The following is a 19,224-nucleotide window of genomic DNA, read 5'->3' as shown; positions in this document are numbered from 1 at the left end:
TTACTGGTGCAATGTGCAATCAATGTAGACTGGCTACCAGGCTGGTCCAATTTAGCCATGAAACCTCCCACACTAAAATGACAGGTGTTTCAGTTTCATTGTCCAACCCCTGTAATTCCTGGCTGTTTTGATTTAAGGCCAAGTTACAGTAAACTCAGCAGTCAGCGGTCATTGTTTCTAAAACTTTGACCTGACCACACAGATGAAATCAGATTAAGTGAATGGAAATATTTCAAAGTCCTCCAAAATCTAGTTGTTTATTTAAGAAGTTGGGGACCAACAGCCTTGGTTGGTGAGGGTACCAACTGTGAAATGTTTTTGAGAAGCTCAACCATCATTTTAACACCACACTAATCAGACCTCTAAGGTGGAATGCCCAGAAAGGAGCCATATTCAATAAAAGACACCTGAAAAAACATAAAAATAAAATAAACTGCTTGATCTCAAGTTCCAACCATGTTTGGATAATTAATATAAATTAGAAACAATTGAACAGAAATTCAATCCTAATTTGTTGTAAAGCTCCCTCCACACAAGCAGATGATATCAAAACCAGAAGCTCAGCTTCCTGTATCTAATTAACACAGATTTTTTTTTTTGTTTTTGTCTTCCTCCACGTAGCTTTGCGTGTACCTGTTTCTGAGTGCACACGCAGCACGCCTGTTTGTACTTGTTTATACGAGGGATTAGCAGGTCAAACCTTGGCCACCACGGGGTGAACTTGAGGACAAGGAGAGGGGAACACGGTGGTGGGAGGACTGGGGAAGGAGAAGAAAACAGATAGGAGATAGTGGGAGTTGGATGAAGGTAGGAAGGAAAACAAGGAGAAAGGGGAGGAAGTACAAAAGAGGCATTCGTCTTCCCTGTGATGGCTGATTGAGCCGAACGCAGAAAATATTCAGGAAACTTCCTGTTTTAGGGAATAACATGGGTAGCAGCCATGACCTCTTCACTTGGATTTACAGCGGTCATAAAAATGGAGGAAATAATTGAAATGTACCCTTAAGAAAACTCTCTGCTTCACATGAGCAACTTTTACACAGCAGTTATTCCTGATAGGTGTTTGTTCCTTCAAAGATTTCTTCAGTTTTTGGTCTTATTTCAATGTTTCAGATCAACAAACGCATTTTAATATCAGACGATAAACCTGAGTAAACACAAACTGTTTTCAAATGATCATTTCATTTATTAAGGGAGAAAAGCTCTTCAAACCAACCTATGGCACTATATGAAAACCTATGGCACCCTGAACCGAAACCATAAACAACCGGTTGTTCCACCCTCTGCAACAACAACTGCAGGTCAAGCTTTTGTGATTACTGCTAATGAGTCTTTTATATCGCTGAGGATGCAAAAGACTATTTAAGCTCAAAAACCCTCCAATATTGCAGCGTGTTTACAGACATGCCACAGCATCTCAATGACATTTTAGCCCTGGCTTTGACTAGACCTTTGTTTTTGTTTTGCTTTGTTTTTGAGCCATTCAGATTCTGACTTGCTAGTATGCTTTGGGTCAGTGTCCTGCACAAACCGATGATTTCTTTCAGGATTTCCTGGTAAAGAGCAAAATTCATGGTTTCACCAACTATGGCAGGTCATTCAGATCCCGAAGCACCAAAGCAGCCCCAGACCATCACACTACCACCACCATGTTTGACCAGTGACCGTTAGCTTGACTCTGAGTAGCTGTTTACCTGACTTTGAAAAGCTGTCAGCTCGAGTTTGAGCGCCTGTCAGCTTGACTCTAAAAAAGCCATCAACTCCACTCTGAGTAGTGGTTTATTCGACTCCCTCATGTGAATTTCTTTGTGATTTTCCAAACTGAAACCACACTGGCATCTGTCTGTTGCAAATAAGACACTGATTGCTTGTAGCTCTTCCACACAAGCCGTTAGCTCAACGATAAATACCTGTTAGCTCGAGTCTGAGCTGCTGTTAGCTTAAGTTGGAACTCCTGTTAGCTTGATTCTAAGAAAGCCGTTAACTCTACTCTGAAAAGCCATGAATTGGACTCCTTCATGAGAATTTCTGTGGTTATCCACACTGAAATCACGCTGAAAGCTGTCCATTAAAGATAGGATACTGATTGCTTATAGTTCCTCCATGCAACCCCTTTTAAAACCAGTTCAAAAGAAGTCTGTGTCATTCAAAAAGCTAAATCTGAGCATTTCCTGTCCACATCAACCTTTCGCTCCGCTCTTGTTCTGTGATGAGGCTCCTCTGTCACCCAGCTTACGTCTGCTCCTCTCTCCTGGTCCGGTCGGTCCTACCCTACCGTTCCTTTACCTATCTTCCTCTTTGTTGTGTTTGCTGTTCTGTGTCTGTTTCCATCTCTGCTCTCTCATTTGTCCCCTCCATCTTCCCCACATGTGGTTTTGCGCTCCATCTCCCTGTGCTCCACCTCCTTTTCTCTCATCCCTTGCTCACATATGGTTTCTCTCTCTGGATCTCTGTGTGTTTGGTGTTATGTGGAGTTCACTGGGGCTCCCTGCTCACACACAGACTGAGGTGGCTTACGGGGTGAGCCTGGCGGGGCCTGTTTTTGCATGTGTGTTGGAGTGTTTTACGGAGGGTTCAGCAGGGCAGCAGCTGGTTATGCAACACTTTGAGTAGTGGGTCATTTAGGAGAAGATGACACCGTATTTTCTCTCTGTATCCACTAGCTGCTCTTTTTTTTTTTTAAATTAGACAAATGTCTAAGATGTTACAAACAGAGCTTTTAATGGAGGTCAGATATTTGTCATGTCAGAGTAAAGAAACCATCCAGGACTGTGTCACACCACCTCCAGTGCTTGTAAATCCAGTGCTAATTCAGTTTGTATAGTCCCCTCTAAGTTCTTAGGAAGATTATAACTCCTTTGTTTACACATTGTTCATTTAACGCAGGGAAAACAGCCCAGTTAACTCATAACAGGAAGGTCAGTCAGAGACAAAACCGTCTCTTCCTTATTCAGCCATTTTAAAACAAGCAATGCAACTGGATTAGGTTTGAATTAGAGCTGCTTATTTTTCTTTTGTTTTTCAAATAATGCTATATAAATATTCAGAACTCAGCAAAGTCGTTACATATAATTAGGTGGAACAAGTTATTGAGGAAAAATGTTTCATTTTCTTTAAGCCTTAAAAGCTTCTGATAAGAAAACTCTGTGAGCTCTTCTGAAGCTCAATATTTCGCTGCTCCTGTAGCTGGTTACTTAATGGATGTTGTTGATGTTAACGTTCTCAGGCTTCAGCAGATCTTTGAATCAGTTGAATCATTCTCCTTGAACCTCTCTGTCCCTCTTTCAGTTACTGGACCTTTTCACCCAGTGGGATTGGTCCACTTACCTGGCCGACTACGGCAGACCCACCTGCAAATACCTGAGAGTCAACCCACACACGGCACTGACCCTCCTGGAGAAGTGAGTAAACGTTTCTGCATCACTCTGCTTGTTTTCCCTGGAGAAGCTGAACTGTTTCCATCTGTGTCACCCCAACAGGTTTTTGAAATATTTTTTTACAGGAAAAACAAGTTGAAATTTTTTCAGGAGAACTGTTTAAAAAAATCAAATCTTCTGTATTTTCTGATTGTAAGTGGGTTAGCCGCATGGTAAAATGGCCACTTAGTGATTTCAAACATGAAGCCAATAAAACCAACTAATGCATGAATGCAGTACTAAAGCATCTTCAGAGCTCTTTTCTACGTCGCTGAGTTTATGCTGCGTTCTGAGATATGAAACGTACAGTTTCAAAACCACTTAGCCTTTCAGAAATGCAACACTGCAGCTAAACCATCGAGTAGTGCAGTGACGCACCTCCCCCACCCGTTGCTGAGCACTGCAGGTCAGTTTGCTAACAGCTTTGTCTGTTAAAAAACAAATTTGTTTTGCAGAGAATTTGTGCAAAGAGCAGAAGAGCAAAAAGGTATTTGCAATAATTGCTTTTCTGTTTTAAATACAGAAAATTAGAATATGATCTGTGTATTTTTAGTTTTATGTAATTACCATGAAACAGGGATAGCCCATAAGCTAGTTGTCACCCCCTTTCTGCCGAGCCAACACTATCTAAAATGTCTATTCCCAACATGGAAACCCAAGCTCAGACATTAACTATTTTGTTCTCCAAAACCCCCACTAACAGAAAACTTCAGCTGCCAGAAGGAAAGCCCCTATTTAAATTCTTTCGGCCAGGTTGCAAGTAACTCCCCGACCAGTTAGACCAGTGCCCTCACCAGTAGCGTGATAATGTAACGGGGCATTAGTTGGCTTTGAGTTTATAAAAGTTACCCAACATGTGGGTCACACAATATAATGCAATAGGGCACCAACATGTGTCGTGTGATCTGCACCATTTGTGCACGACCACATTCCTATCAGTGGTCTGCCTGTCGATCAGAAAATGTCCCAGTCACACCATTCCTTCTGTGTGCTGAAGTCAGTGCTAGCTGGTTTTATCAGTAGATTTGTTTTCTCACATAGATTTACTAAGAAAAATAGGTTGTTGACTGGAATTGGCCTTTTTTTGACCGATCACACGTCAGTCAGATAATTAAAACATTGTGCTTTTTTCCGCTCAGTGAACAACATCATACCTAAGCGCCACAGAGTCATGCCAACGACATTCCTCGGTGTAAAAGTTGTTACTGAAGGGAAAAGAATCTTAAGTTATTTTTAGTGTCCGTGAGTCAGAAGAAGCACAAAAGCCATAAGAAGGTATTTAAATAGGAAAATATATTTTCTACCTAGACTTGTCTGTGGTTCATTCAGGCTTTTATACTGAGAGCGAAACTTCAGCAGATAACAGGAAGGCTGAATGTATAAGAGCATAGCAGAATGTTTTTACCGTTTGAGCATTAAAGGGGTCATATCATGCTTTTAAATCCTTCCTTTTCCTCCTTAAAGCATTCAGTTGTGGTCTATATATAGTGAACTGCAATGCTTTGTTCTAAACTCCTTGTTATTGTAGCTCCACAGGTTTCTGTTGTGAGGTACGTCTGAGAGCAACTCGTTTTGGTGCCGTCTCTTTAAATGCTATTGAGGCACTTCACACCCCGCCCGCCTCCCTCGAGGTCAAAGAGCGTTCCACTTTAACCCGTTCGGCCATTGTTGTAGTTTGATTACAAAGATACAGTTATCTAGCAGCACAGAAACAAGACAAAAAAGGCAAAAACAATGCAAGACTGTTTCTGTAATAATAATAATAATAATATTGAAAAACACGCAGTACTCTTCTGTCTACGGTTCTGTCCTCAAGGAGTTAAAAGTAACACACAGCTTTAACATAAGCAGAAGGCATGATGCTACTGCTATCCCAACAATGGCCAGAACGTTATATCGGCACACCATAAATTCATGTCTAAAATAAAGCTTGTTGTCATTTTAGTGTTATTTGCAGCTTAACGCTTTGCTGCGTCCGTCGGTTCCAGACAGAAGGAAATTACCCCTTAATCAGATGAATCCTTCTTGATACTGGTTGTTGCTGAAGCAATCGTCCTTGAAGTGGGAAATAGGAATTTTCCCACTGATGTGGGAACATTTCCATGAAAAATCTTAATTTAATCAGGCTGTTTGAAGAGGTTCTGATGCTGGGGGACGGTGTAATGAACTGTTGGTTAATACAAAAACCGACCGAAACTATCCTCTTGCAACGTCGGTATACTTGAGCTTGGACTACGAAATAATAGCGAGTAATAAAAATGGCGGATACGCGAAATTGGTAACCGGAAGTCAATGACTTTCTTTAACTCTTCCGCAGCAAATACTGTGACGTAACAGTTGGAAAAACGTAACAGACGGTAACGGATTAAAAAATACGACCCAAACATAATATGAAGATATCTCCACAACACCTGGAGAGACTAAATTCAACTTTTCTCCTCTTCTACAGACTCAAAGTATACAAGATATATTTAAGGGCTAAAAAGTGGATTTTGCATGATATGTCCCCTTTAAATCTCTGCCGGCTATGGAAAATGATGAAAATCTCGTTTTCTGGGGAATGCGTAAAGGGAATGCTGTTCTGTTATTAATCCTTACCGTGCTAACCACCAATATAAAACATTCAAGACAGTTTAACTCCATACTCATGTCCTCTATTAATAAAACACTGTTTTACACCAGCTTGTCTTTCACACACAGTGTGACGTCGCCTCTGCTCCCAATAAATAACTGATCACTCCTGGTAGAAAGGCAAGAAAAGTATTGAAATTATTTGAAATTAGAATTGGCTGAAATCCATATTGGCAGGTCAACGCTGTGCAAAAAGCAGAGATCAGAAATCAACCACAAATGTCTTCTTAATGTGGTTTTAGGTTGAAAATGAGAGTACTCCTCCCTCACTTCCCACTTTCATGTAAAAAACAAACCCATGTGTAATAATTCCCATCTTATCTTCCTCTTTTTAACTTCTATTTCCTGTCGTTGCTTTTTCTCCTGTTTCGACAGGTTGTTTAAGCCGTGAGTATCGTCTGTATGACTGTGTGTGTTATGCTGAGTGCAGGCATGTAATGTTGAACCCCTCCTAACCAGTTTTAACTGTGTGAGTGTCAAATCTCACCTCAGGGTTAACGGAAAATAAACCGATATGTTGATGATACTAAGGTTTATCTCTACAACAACACCCACATCCGTCTGTATCTGCCTCATCGCTGATGATGAAGAGGTTGGAGCTGGTGTGGTAATGATGATCAGAATCAAATCCTCTCTCACACACAGCCTGCATGAAAACAAGCAGTTCTAGTCTGAGTTTGTGGATTATTGGCTTGTGGGAGTTTTTACACAAATAATGTGCTCAAGGTCACTAACACGCACAGGACAAGCCCCAGAGATACAGGTCCTTCTCAAAAAATTAGCATATTGTGATAAAGTTCATTATTTTCCATAATGTCATGAGGAAAATTTAACATTCATATATTTTAGATTCATTGCACACTAACTGAAATATTTCAGGTCTTTTATTGTCTTAATACGGATGATTTTGGCATACAGCTCATGAAAACCCAAAATTCCTATCTCACAAAATTAGCATATTTCATCCGACCAATAAAAGAAAAGTGTTTTTAATACAAAAAACATCAACCTTCAAATAATCATGTATAGTTATGCACTCAATACTTGGTCGGGAATCCTTTTGCAGAAATGACTGCTTCAATGCGGCGTGGCATGGAGGCAATCAGCCTGTGGCACTGCTGAGGTCTTATGGAGGCCCAGGATGCTTCGATAGCGGCCTTTAGCTCATCCAGAGTGTTGGGTCTTGAGTCTCTCAACGTTCTCTTCACAATATCCCACAGATTCTCTATGGGGTTCAGGTCAGGAGAGTTGGCAGGCCAATTGAGCACAGTGATACCATGGTCAGTAAACCATTTACCAGTGGTTTTGGCACTGTGAGCAGGTGCCAGGTTGTGCTGAAAAATGAAATCTTCAACTCCATAAAGCTTTTCAGCAGATGGAAGCATGAAGTGCTCCAAAATCTCCTGATAGCTAGCTGCATTGACCCTGCCCTTGATAAAACACAGTGGACCAACACCAGCAGCTGACACGGCACCCCAGACCATCACTGACTGTGGGTACTTGACACTGGACTTCTGGCATTTTGGCATTTCCTTCTCCCCAGTCTTCCTCCAGACTCTGGCACCTTGATTTCTGAATGACATGCAGAATTTGCTTTCATCCGAACAAAGTACTTTGGACCACTGAGCAACAGTCCAGTGCTGCTTCTCTGTAGCCCAGGTCTGGGGAATGCGGCACCTGTAGCCCATTTCCTGCACACGCCTGTGCACGGTGGCTCTGGATGTTTCTACTTCAGACTCAGTCCACTGCTTCCGCAGGTCCCCCAAGGTCTGGAATCGGCCCTTCTCCACAATCTTCCTCAGGGTCCGGTCACCTCTTCTCGTTGTGCAGCGTTTTCTGCCACACTTTTTCCTTCCCACAGACTTCCCACTGAGGTGCCTTGATACAGCACTCTGGGAACAGCCTATTCGTTCAGAAATTTATTTCTGTGTCTTACCCTCTTGCTTGAGGGTGTCAATAGTGGCCTTCTGGACAGCAGTCAGGTCGGCAGTCTTACCCATGATTGGGGTTTTGAGTGATGAACCAGGCTGGGAGTTTTAAAGGCCTCAGGAATCTTTTGCAGGTGTTTAGAGTTAACTCGTTGATTCAGATGATTAGGTTCATAGCTCGTTTAGAGACCCTTTTAATAATATGCTAATTTTGTGAGATAGGAATTTTGGGTTTTCATGAGCTGTATGCCAAAATCATCCGTATTAAGACAATAAAAGACCTGAAATATTTCAGTTAGTGTGCAATGAATCTAAAATATATGAATGTTAAATTTTCCTCATGACATTATGGAAAATAATGAACTTTATCACAATACGCTACTTTTTTGAGAAGGACCTGTATAGGTGGGTTGCTTCTTTGTGCCCAGGTGGAAGCTTTCTAATGGTAGTTGTCTGGTCAAGTGGTTGCCGACACCTTATGGAGGCTCAGGATGCAACTACACATGTAGGTTTTTTTATTGTGTGACCTGTGGTTTTACAGTGCTGTGAAAAAGTATTTGCCCCACGAGCATTTGCACATACATACATACATATATATATATCTTTGTTCCTTTTTTTGAGGCGTTCAGTGGTGGTGTGCTTTGGAAAGTTGTCCTGCTGCATAACCCAAGTGTGCTCATGTTTGAAGCCATGAACTGATGGTCGGACATTCTCCTTCAGGATCTTCTGAAAGAGGGCAGAGTTTATGGTTTCATCAATTACTGCAAGCTGTCTGGGTCCTGAAGAAGCAAACCAGCCCCAGATCATCATACTACCACCACCATGTTTTACTCTTTGTATGATTTTCTGACTGTTAGATTTATACCAGAGTTAACAGGACACACGCCTTCAAAGAAGCTTCACTTCTTTCTCGTCTGTCCTCAGAATATTTTGGTCAAGATGGTTTTTGGTAAACATGGAGCTTTGTGTTCTTCTTGGTCGGCAGTGGTTTTGGCCTTGTAACTTTCCCATCAATGCCATCATAGCAGAGCCTCTTTATTGTTGTTGAATCGTGAACTCTGACCTTAAATGATGCAAGTAAGGTCTGCAGTGCTTTGGATGTTGTTCTGGGCTCTTTGGTGACCCCCTGGATTAGTCATGGATGCGCCCTGGACACTTCTGGGAAGGTTCCATATTTTCTCCGTTTGTGGATAATGGCTCTCCCTGCGGTTCACTGGAGACCTAAAGCCTCAGATAGATGGCAGATGAGTATCAGGTACTGTGTTTCTCATGTGTTCTTGAATTTCTTTATTACTTTTGATAACTTTTTCACACATGATCAGGTTGGCTTAGTTTTTTTTTTTTCTAAATACATTTTATTATTTTAATTAAACTGGTTTGATTTAAAACATCTAAGGGTGACAAAGAAACAAAAGAAATTTGTTTGGGCGTGAATACTTTTTCACATTACTGTTGAGTAGTTGTTTGCATGGATTACCTGTACACTGTGTGGGTTTCCTCTTTCTCCTTCTAATCCCTTTTTGCCCCTTCACCCCTAATCATCTTCTCCCATTTTCTGTCTCCAGGATGAAGGAGACGAGCAAGAAGAACGTCGTCCTGGCCCAGTTCAAGAAGGCGGACAGAGACAGACAGAAGCTCATCGACACCGTCATCAAACAGCTCCGCAACCTCATCGCGCAGCATCACGCCTAAACAGAGTCCACTGATTGGTCAGGAAGCCCAGAGAGCTCCATCCAGCCCTCTGATTTTAATCCAGAGTGATCGGAGCGTCTTCCATCAACCAAAAATCTAAATCTGTACCATGTTAGAGTTTACTTGTTGGAAGCAAATGTTTCAAGCTTGCAAAATGAAGATCTTCATTTTATCTCCAGCTCATTAGTAACTAATTAACCTCCCGTCAGCTCCTTCCTCCCGAGTTTAAAAGGGGTGTTCTCCTGTTTAACTAATTCTCGTGTTGCTGTTTTAGGATGCTACTGAGCCCTTAGTTTGGACAGGAAGCAGCATATTTATGAGCCAAATCTAAAGATGCTGCTCCTAAACTATGCCCTGCTGTTCATCTTTCTAACGTGAAACAGGAGCTTTGATCGTTTCATGCCGGATGCAGTCAGGTTTGAAATCTTTATTTGTCCGCAGATGAGATCGTTGAGGCATAAAATGTTTTCAATTGTCCGTAAGGATCCCTGAATGCCATATTTTCCTTAAAACTCTTCCGATTTCCTGACTGAATAGGTTGGCTTTGCGGAGACTGTTTTGTTCCGACTTTTATCGTCTTCCATGCCGCTCGTCTTCGTTACTTGTAGCACAACAATAAAATGTATTGAATGTACGTCTGAGAGATTATTCTGGCGTTTGTGATGTCATGTTAGGTTGCTTAATACTTGGAAGAGCACTGAAATAAAGTCTGAAAACAAAGCAATACAGAATGTTACTGCAATAGTTGAGAACTCAACACTTTGTCTTCTTAAAAGGGGTTTAAAAGTTTGCGTGAAGCTTAAGTATTTGAATCCTGTGAAGTGGCGTTAAATGAAAGGCATGGAAAAGTCAGTTTGGAGAAAAAATTCCTAATTTAAAGAATATTTGGGAAACGGGTTCCAAGGACTAAATATGAGCAGCCACTATCTTACCAGCAGTGGACTGCAGTCACAGTGATCCCAGTTTGGAGAACAGTGCTCTAGTGTATGGAACATATTACAGATTTATTTTCAAGGTGTGGTTCTATGGAGCAGTTATAAGCAGTCAGTGTCTTATTCCAGTAGACCGCAGTCAGGGGTTTTAGTTTGAAGAACAGTCCTAATTTCTGGGATTTTTGAGATTTATTCTAAAGTGGGGTTCTGTGGCGTAGTTGTGAGATCTCAGTATCTTACCAGCCGCAGACAGTCAAAATGATGTTAGTTTGGATAACTCTGTTTAGAGACGTTTTTGTTTAAGTGGGGTCCTGTGGAGCAGTCATGAGCGGTCAATACCTTACCAAAGTAGATTTCTACCATCTTGAAACAAAAACAAAAACATTATAGTTTTTCCTGCAAAAAAAAAAAAAAACAATAAAAAAATCCTTAAACTTCACACTGTTGTCACTTTAGCATTAGCAGGTTATTTACATAGAAGCTTACAGTAAAAAAAGGGAACTGAAACGGTAGCTCAGTACATTTTTAGATTATTAGTATAAATTACCTCAGGGTTCTCTGTTAATAATATAATGTTAATATGACACTGTGTAAAGTTCATATATAGCTTTCATGTGACAGGTGTGAGTTGCTTCAGCAAGCCGCTTCATTCAAACTGCAGGTAAAACACTGACGGCTAAAACTGCCACAGAACCTAGCTTAATCAAGCTGAGGCGTTCCTTTTTACAAACCAGCATGGAAACATAGAGATGTGCTGCCGGTGTTGTCATGTTAATGGAAAATGTATTTATTTTTCAAATACTTTTGCTACTCTACTATCCCTACATGTTTTAACAATACACTAAAGCAGTTAAACAGAGGTAAACACAGATGTCCCTGGTTTATTGCTGCCAGTGGTGCATCACGAGATCCTGGACCTTGGCTGCTGTGACAGATAAGATATATTCAAGGCCTCCCCCAGAGCAGTTTAGCTTCTGATCTTGTTCACATCAGTACATTAAGTCTCTGAACCGGCCTGTTCTAAACCGGCAAACAAGGCTTTCAACCAGCCCCACTTCACAGGAAACTGTCTAACACACAACCTGCAAATACTTGAACAAGTGCCTGAACTTTACACCTCCACAGTGAGCGAGAGATATAAGACAAAAAAGGGGGATGTTGTTCAAAACTGGCAACTATTCCCCATCCATGTAGTGAAACGTGATTAGAACAGAAAGAGTGTTATTACTTAAATAACTGGGTCTCAGCGGGGGGGTGATGCTCCGAACTGGCAACTGCTTTATGTTGTGTAGTCTGTTGTTTGTCTGCCTGATTGGGATGAGTTTGTATAGAACCATAGTCGTAATGCCAAGCACACACTGTCCTGTGTCTTCCATAATGCCAGGAACTGTGTGTTTGTTTCTGTGTGTGTCTGTGTGTGTGTGTACTCTGGATACTTGTACACACAGGTAACTAATTAAAGCACAACATCTACTTAGTTTCACACTAGATTGTTTCTCAAACTAATAAGGGTCGTCTTCAATGTGTTTTGTTGGTAAACTTGGGTGCAATACTATTAGAAAGTGCAGCAGCGTGTTAAATGAAAAGTGTGTGCTTTATAAAGGGATTCAAATCTGCATTGTGTTTATAAATCTATGTTTTTCTGTTTCATGAAGAACATTTTGTTCAGTTTTCTGTGCGATTTGCTGAGCATCTCATTTTGTGGATTTCTACGAGGATTTTAGTTATATTTTGTAACCTATTGGTCGTCATTTGTTTTGTTTATTTTACTTTTCGAAAGGGAACGGGGTGTTGCTGAATGTGCCTTTGCTGTACGCCTTCAGCCAATGAAGCAGCATAATGTGGTGTTTGGAGTCTGGGCAGTTTTCTGTTAGTTTACAATAAGAAAACTCTGCTTGAATTTCTTTTTTTCTTCTTTTTAAAGCTTGTCGCTCAATTTCAAACTTTTCTGGAGGTGAGATTGTTGCTTATTTCCAACTAACACCATTAACACATCCTGGAGCTCCGGTTCTTCTTTCCATGCAGGTTGTTGGATGTTTTTCTCTCAATTAAATGAGATTCTCGGTCCTTTTCCTGAGCGGTGATCCTGCAGCTATGCTGGATTTCCAGAGTCCTCTGTCTGCATATGATGTTGCTACTTTCTGTCCCATGTTTGTTTATTGCAGACAAAAACTGTTGTAACATTAGCACTGTACACTCTGATGTATTAAACCACTAATTATTGAAAATACAAATAAAATGAGATATGCCAACAGATGAACATGAAATAAATGGCAAACTATTAAATATTGTCTTCATGTTTTGTTTATTTGAAGCTAATTTTTGTGCCGTTAGTTCTTTGATTACTAAAGGTGTTAATTTCGATAATTGATCCACATCTGTTATCTGTTATATTTATTTTATGTTACCAAGTTAATTTAATCAATGTTTCAATGTAATCAAAGATGTAAACAAATGTTTTAAGATTCAAATTGTGTCAATAACAACTGAAAAGCTGGCTTCTACCTTAGTTGGCGCAACATTTTGCAGAGCAGTGCTGCAGACACAAACACTCAGACACTTCCCTTTGTTGCAGCAGCTTACCTGAACCACGGTCTATAGTTAAACAGGCAAAAGTTTTGGTTGCATGTATTTTGCAGCTGAGGCAGACTTAACAGGAAAAAGTCAAAAGGTTAGTCATAATCCCTTATGAAAGCTGTTCTACAGAAGGGTGGCTACAAAGTTCAGTAGCATTGCAACCCTGGCGAAGCAACTTAAAAACAGACAACCTGATGGTTATGAAGAATTCAAAAGGTTAGTATAGGTCCTGTATCGATAACAGCCCAGTGTGAAAGGGGGTTCATTGCATATTTTTATGTTATCTGCCTAAATATAAGCAGTGTGCTGACAGCCCCATTACGGCCCAGTCCCCCTGGCAGGTGCAAACTGAAATAAGGTCCGTACTAAAAAGCTAGATATGAAATATCTTGCAGCAAATGCCTAAATTTTGTTCCTGAAAGTCAAGTACAAAACAATCAGCAGCAGTTGCTGATCAAGTACGAAAACATCGGTGGCCTAAGTTTTATTTGTCTGGTAGAAAACATCCAGTGTCAGACGGGTTCAATTATACAAAAACGCTGGGGGGGGGGGGCAGCGCAGCCCTTCCACCAAAGCACAGCCATACCCCCAATCACCGCCACACACTGCCCAGCTGAGACCACCTGCCAGGAAACCCCAGCCGACGGACCAGGCACCAAAGCCAGGGACCGAAATTCAAAAAATTCTGAACAATCCCAAAAGAAGCCGAAGCACCAGCCCTGGCACCAATCAACCCACGCGACCTGACCCAGACCAGGAGGGCCGCTCCTCCTCCCAGCCTCCAACCCTCAATGTCTACATGCAACTTAACATTCAGAGGTGCGGCTAATTAAATAGACCCCCTCTGGATGTCATTAAGCGTGCCCACCCCAAGGCCCTACATGTGCTTGTCATGAAAATTTTATAAGTGAAAGTGTTTAAGTTGTACAATAAAGTTGGGGCCTAGGCTGCCATGGGACCACAGAGATGGAAAACCCTCCCTGCACTCCTATGACACACCCGCACCCCAAGGTCCTACTTGAGTGTTAGTGTGATGGAGCGGGCGGGAAGGACTTAATGCTCTCCCAGGGACACAGGCACCGATCCCCGAGAACTGACCGAAAACCAGGACCAACACCCCCAGGCTCTGTCCAAAAAAGCTACCGATCCCCAACAAAGAGGAGCCAGCCGGAAGCACACAGCAGCGACCAAGAGTGCGGCCCCATTACAAAAAAAGGCAGACCAGCTGGCCCACCACAACAGGAATATGCCGCACAAAAGGGGGTACACAACCAACATGCGCACACACCCCGAACCAACAAAGCAGAGCAGAGCCAACCGAGCACCCAGTCCCTGACGCCCCCCAGCCTGGCACCGGACCACAGCCACAACCAGGCCAGCAGAGCAACATGGCTAGCAGTTTTAACAACAACACAATTGTTAACTTTTGCAACGTTTGTAGAGTTTTTGTTTTGATGATTCTTGTATTACTCGGTGGTTTTAGGTAAATACAGTGGGGAGAACAAGTATTTACTGCTACTGATACCCAGCTGAGTGTGCAGGTTTTTCCACTTTCAAAGCATGTAGAAGACTTTTTTTTATCATAGGTTCTCTTCAGCTGTGAGAGACGGAATCTAAAACAAAAATCCAGAAAATCACGTGTGATATTTAAGTAATTAATTAGCATTTTATTGCATGACATAAGTGTTTGATCACCTAACAACCAGTAAGAATCCCAGCTCTCACAGGCCTCCTGTTCTCCACTCATTACCTGTGTTAACTGCACTTGTTTGAACTCATTATCTGTATAAAAGACACCTGTCCATACATTCAATCAAACTCCAACCTCTCCACAATGGCCAAAACTAGAGAGCTGTGTGAGGACATCAGGGATAATAATAGTGGACCTGCACCAGGCTGGGATGGGCTACAGGAAAATCAGCCAATCAGTGTGCTGAGAAGACAACAACTGTTGGAGCAATTATAAGAAAATGGAAGAAGTTCAAGATGACTGTCAATCTCCCTCGGTCTGGGGCTCCATGCAAGATCTCACCTTGTGGGGCATCAATGATCATGAGGAAGGTGAGGGATCAGCCCAGAACTACACGGCAGAACCTAGTCAATGACCGAAAGAGAGCTGCGACCACAGTCTCAAAGAAGACCGTTAGTAACACACTACGCTGCCATGGATTAAAGTCCTGCAGCGCATGCAAGGTTCCCCTGCTTAAGCCAGCGCATTTCCAGGTCTGTCTGAAGTTTGCCAACAACCATCTGGATGATCCAGAGGAGGAATGGGAGAAGGTCCTGTGGTCTGATGAGACAAAAATAGAGCTTTATGGTCTAAGCTCCACTTGCCGTGTTTGGAGGAAGAAGGAGGATAAAAACAACCCCAAGAACACCATCCCTACCATGAAGCATGGAGGTAGAAACATCATTCTTTAGGGATGCTTTTCTGCAAAGGGGACAGGATGACTGCACCGTATTGAGGGGAGGATGGATGGGGCCATGTATCAGGAGATCTTAGCCAACAACCTCCTTCCCTCAGTAAGGGCATTGAAGATGGGCCGTGGCACACAGCCAGAGGTACTAAGGATTGGCTCCGTAAAAAGCATCTCAAGGTCTTGGAGTGGTCCAGCCAGTTTCCCGACCAGAACCCAGTCAAAAATCTTTGGAGGGAGTTGAAAGTCCGTATTGCCCAGTGACAGCCCCAAAACCTGAAGGATCTGGAGAAGATCTGTATGGAGGAGTGGACAAGAATCCCTGCTGCAGTGTGTGCAGACCTCGTGAACTACGAGTTTCTGTACCAAATATTCAGTTTGGTGTTTCAGATGTATCAAATACTTATGTCATGCAATAAAATGCCAATTACTTAAAATCACACAGTGTGATTTTCTGGATTTTTGTTTTAGATTGCGTCACAGTTGAAGAGTACCTATGATAAAAAATTAAGACTTCTACATGCTTTGCAAGTGGGAAAACCTGCAAAACTGGCAGAGTATCAAATACTTGTTCTCCCCACTGTAAATGCAACAAAAGCTTTATTAGATTAAAAGGTTTCGTTCACCAGGCTTCACATTTGTTTCCTAATTCCAGTCTCGTCATATCTTCAGCGCAGGTGAAGTTGTGCAACAGTCTAGCTGAAATCCCTCTATCGATCTAATTAGCGGACCAGTCGTTATAAAAGAGGGGAAGATGTTCTTGAAATTGTCTTCTTGAGTTAGTAATGGTTGCTACCAAACAAATGTTTGCTGTCAAGAAATGTTTGGTGTCAGTAATGATGCACTTGAAACAAGAGTTTTTCTGTATCAGTAGAAACCTTTGGCACTGTCTAGTCTTTGCCACCTAACTGTGTTGCCACCAGGGCAGAGCTTGCTCAGAAGACTTGTCGGCAGCAGTTGTCAGCCAGTCGGGGGGGAATGGGCTTCTGTAGCTAGTAATGGTGTTTAAGCTCCTCCAAATTGCTGCTGGGTCGTTAGCTAAGAAGCTGTTTTTTAGCTTCTTGCTGTAGCTTCTCTTAGCTGCCCTGACCTCCTTGGTCTGTTTGTTCCTCGCCTGTTTATATAGGGCCCGGTCCCCAATGCTATACAGGTCCTTCTCAAAATATTAGCATATTGTGATAAAGTTAATTATTTTCCATAATGTCATGATGAAAATATAACATTCATATATTTTAGATTCATTGCACACTAACTGAAATATTTCAGGTCTTTTATTGTCTTAATACGGATGATTGTAGCATACAGCTCATGAAAACCCAAAATTCCTATCTCACAAAATTAGCATATTTCATCCGACCAATAAAAGAAAAGTGTTTTTAATACAAAAAACGTCAACCTTCAAATAATCATGTACAGTTATGCACTCAATACTTGGTCGGGAATCCTTTTGCAGAAATGACTGCTTCAATGCGGCGTGGCATGGAGGCAATCAGCCTGTGGCACTGCTGAGGTCTTATGGAGGCCCAGGATGCTTCGATGGCAGCCTTTAGCTCATCCAGAGTGTTGGGTCTTGAGTCTCTCAACGTTCTCTTCACAATATCCCACAGATTCTCTATGGGGTTCAGGTCAGGAGAGTTGGCAGGCCAATTGAGCACAGTGATACCATGGTCAGTAAACCATTTACCAGACGTTTTGGCACTGTGAGCAGGTGCCAGGTCGTGCTGAAAAATAAAATCTTCATCTCCATGAAGCTTTTCAGTAGATGGAATCATTAAGTGCTCCAAAATCTCCTGATAGCTAGCTGCATTGACCCTGCCCTTGATAAAACACAGTGGACCAACACCAGCAGCTGACACGGCACCCCAGACCATCACTGACTGTGGGTACTTGACACTGGACTTCTGGCATTTTGGCATTTCCTTCTCCCCAGTCTTCCTCCAGACTCTGGCATCTTGATTTCCGAATGACATGCAGAATTTGCTTTCATCCGAAAAAAGTACTTTGGACCACTGAGCAACAGTCCAGTGCTGCTTCTCTGTAGCCCAGGTCAGGCGCTTCTGCCGCTGTTTCTGGTTCAAAAGTGGCTTGACCTGGGGAATGCGGCACCTGTAGCCCATTTCCTGCACATGCCTGTGCACGGTGGCTCTGGATGTTTCTACTCCAGACTCAGTCCACTGCTTCCGCAGGTCCCCCAAGGTCTGGAATCGGCCCTTCTCCACAATCTTCCTCAGGGTCCGGTCACCTCTTCTCGTTGTGCAGCGTTTTCTGCCACACTTTTTCCTTCCCACAGACTTCCCACTGAGGTGTCTTGATACAGCACTCTGGGAACAGCCTATTCGTTCAGAAATTTCTTTCTGTGTCTTACCCTCTTGCTTGAGGGTGTCAATAGTGGCCTTCTGGACAGTAGTCAGGTCGGCAGTCTTACCCATGATTGGAGTTTTGAGTGATGAACCAGGCTGGGAGTTTTAAAGGCCTCAGGAATCTTTTGCAGGTGTTTAGAGTTAACTCGTTGATTCAGATGATTAGGTTCATAGCTCGTTTAGAGACCCTTTTAATGATATGCTAATTTTGTGAGATAGGAATTTTGGGTTTTCATGAGCTGTATGCCAAAATCATCCGTATTAAGACAATAAAAGACCTGAAATATTTCAGTTAGTGTGCAATGAATCTAAAATATATGAATGTTAAATTTTCATCATTACATTATGGAAAATAATGAACTTTATCACAATATGCTAATATTTTGAGAAGGACCTGTAAGCCTCTTCCCTGGTCTTACGCAGCTTCCTCAGATGTGAAGAAAACCGTGGTTTGTTGTTGTACATGCGAAAGATCTTGGTCATGTCCTCACAAACACTGATGTATGATGCCACAGTTTCAGCAGGTTCATCCAGGTCAGTGGCTGAAGCTTCAGAAACACTCCAATCTGCGCAGTCAACGCAGGCCTGTAATATCTGCTTTGACTCATCCGTCCACTTTCTAACAGTCATAACCACAGGCCTTGAGGTTTTCAATCTTTGCCTGTAAGTTGGTGTGAGATGAAGCTGATGGTGATTAGAGCTCTAAAGCTGCACTGAGAATTTCACGACATGCTTCTTTTAAAGATTGTGGACAAAAATGTTTGAATTCAAGGAATTTTATTCAAAACTAGTTTTAAAAAGTATGACAGAAAATGGGCTTTCAGGAAGCAGAACTTTGTGTGAAAATACAAGGATTCCAAACTAACTATATTATGACCCTCTGTCATGGCACTCATTATTTGGTGGGAGTTTGCTCTCAAAGTAGATGTGTATGGGTTTGAGTGAGTTTGACGAGAGCAGAACAGTGAAAGGTCAAAGCATCTCCAAAACTGCAGTTCTGGTGGGGTGTCCTTGGTCTGCAGAGGTCAGTATCTGTCAAGATCAGTTTTAGAAGGAACAGTTATGAACCGGCGATAGGCTCATGGATTTGTTGATGCCAGTGGGGACCTGGTGTGGTTTCATTCAACAGACGAGATATTGTTGCTCAAATTGCTGACGGATCCTCCTGATGAATGGGACCTCTTTCTTTCATAAATACACTGCTCAAACAAATAAAGGGAACATTTAAACAACACAATATAACTCCGAGTAAATCAAACTTTTGTGAAATC

General features: G+C 42.1%; 1 protein-coding gene across 4 annotated transcripts in view; it reads left to right on the top strand.

The window, feature by feature from the left end:
• Positions 1-12,885, top strand: part of exoc6b (exocyst complex component 6B) — a 117,333-nt gene extending 104,448 nt beyond the window's left edge. For 2 of the 4 annotated variants that reach the window (XM_047384937.1, XM_047384936.1), the window contains 2 exons: positions 3,289-3,401; positions 9,541-12,885. In XM_047384937.1, coding sequence (XP_047240893.1) covers positions 3,289-3,401; positions 9,541-9,681 — 254 coding nt within the window. In that variant the 3' untranslated portion in view covers positions 9,682-12,885. Of the gene's footprint in view, positions 1-3,288; positions 3,402-6,422; positions 6,435-9,540 lie in introns of all 4 variants that reach the window. The other 2 variants (XM_047384935.1, XM_047384938.1) reach the window with 2 other exon arrangements.
• Positions 12,886-19,224: the final 6,339 nt, after the last annotated feature.

The sequence above is a fragment of the Girardinichthys multiradiatus genome, chromosome 14 (assembly GCF_021462225.1).
Source record: "Girardinichthys multiradiatus isolate DD_20200921_A chromosome 14, DD_fGirMul_XY1, whole genome shotgun sequence".
Classification (NCBI taxonomy): Eukaryota; Metazoa; Chordata; class Actinopteri; order Cyprinodontiformes; family Goodeidae; genus Girardinichthys; species Girardinichthys multiradiatus.
This window is presented reverse-complemented; position numbering and strand designations above follow the sequence as displayed.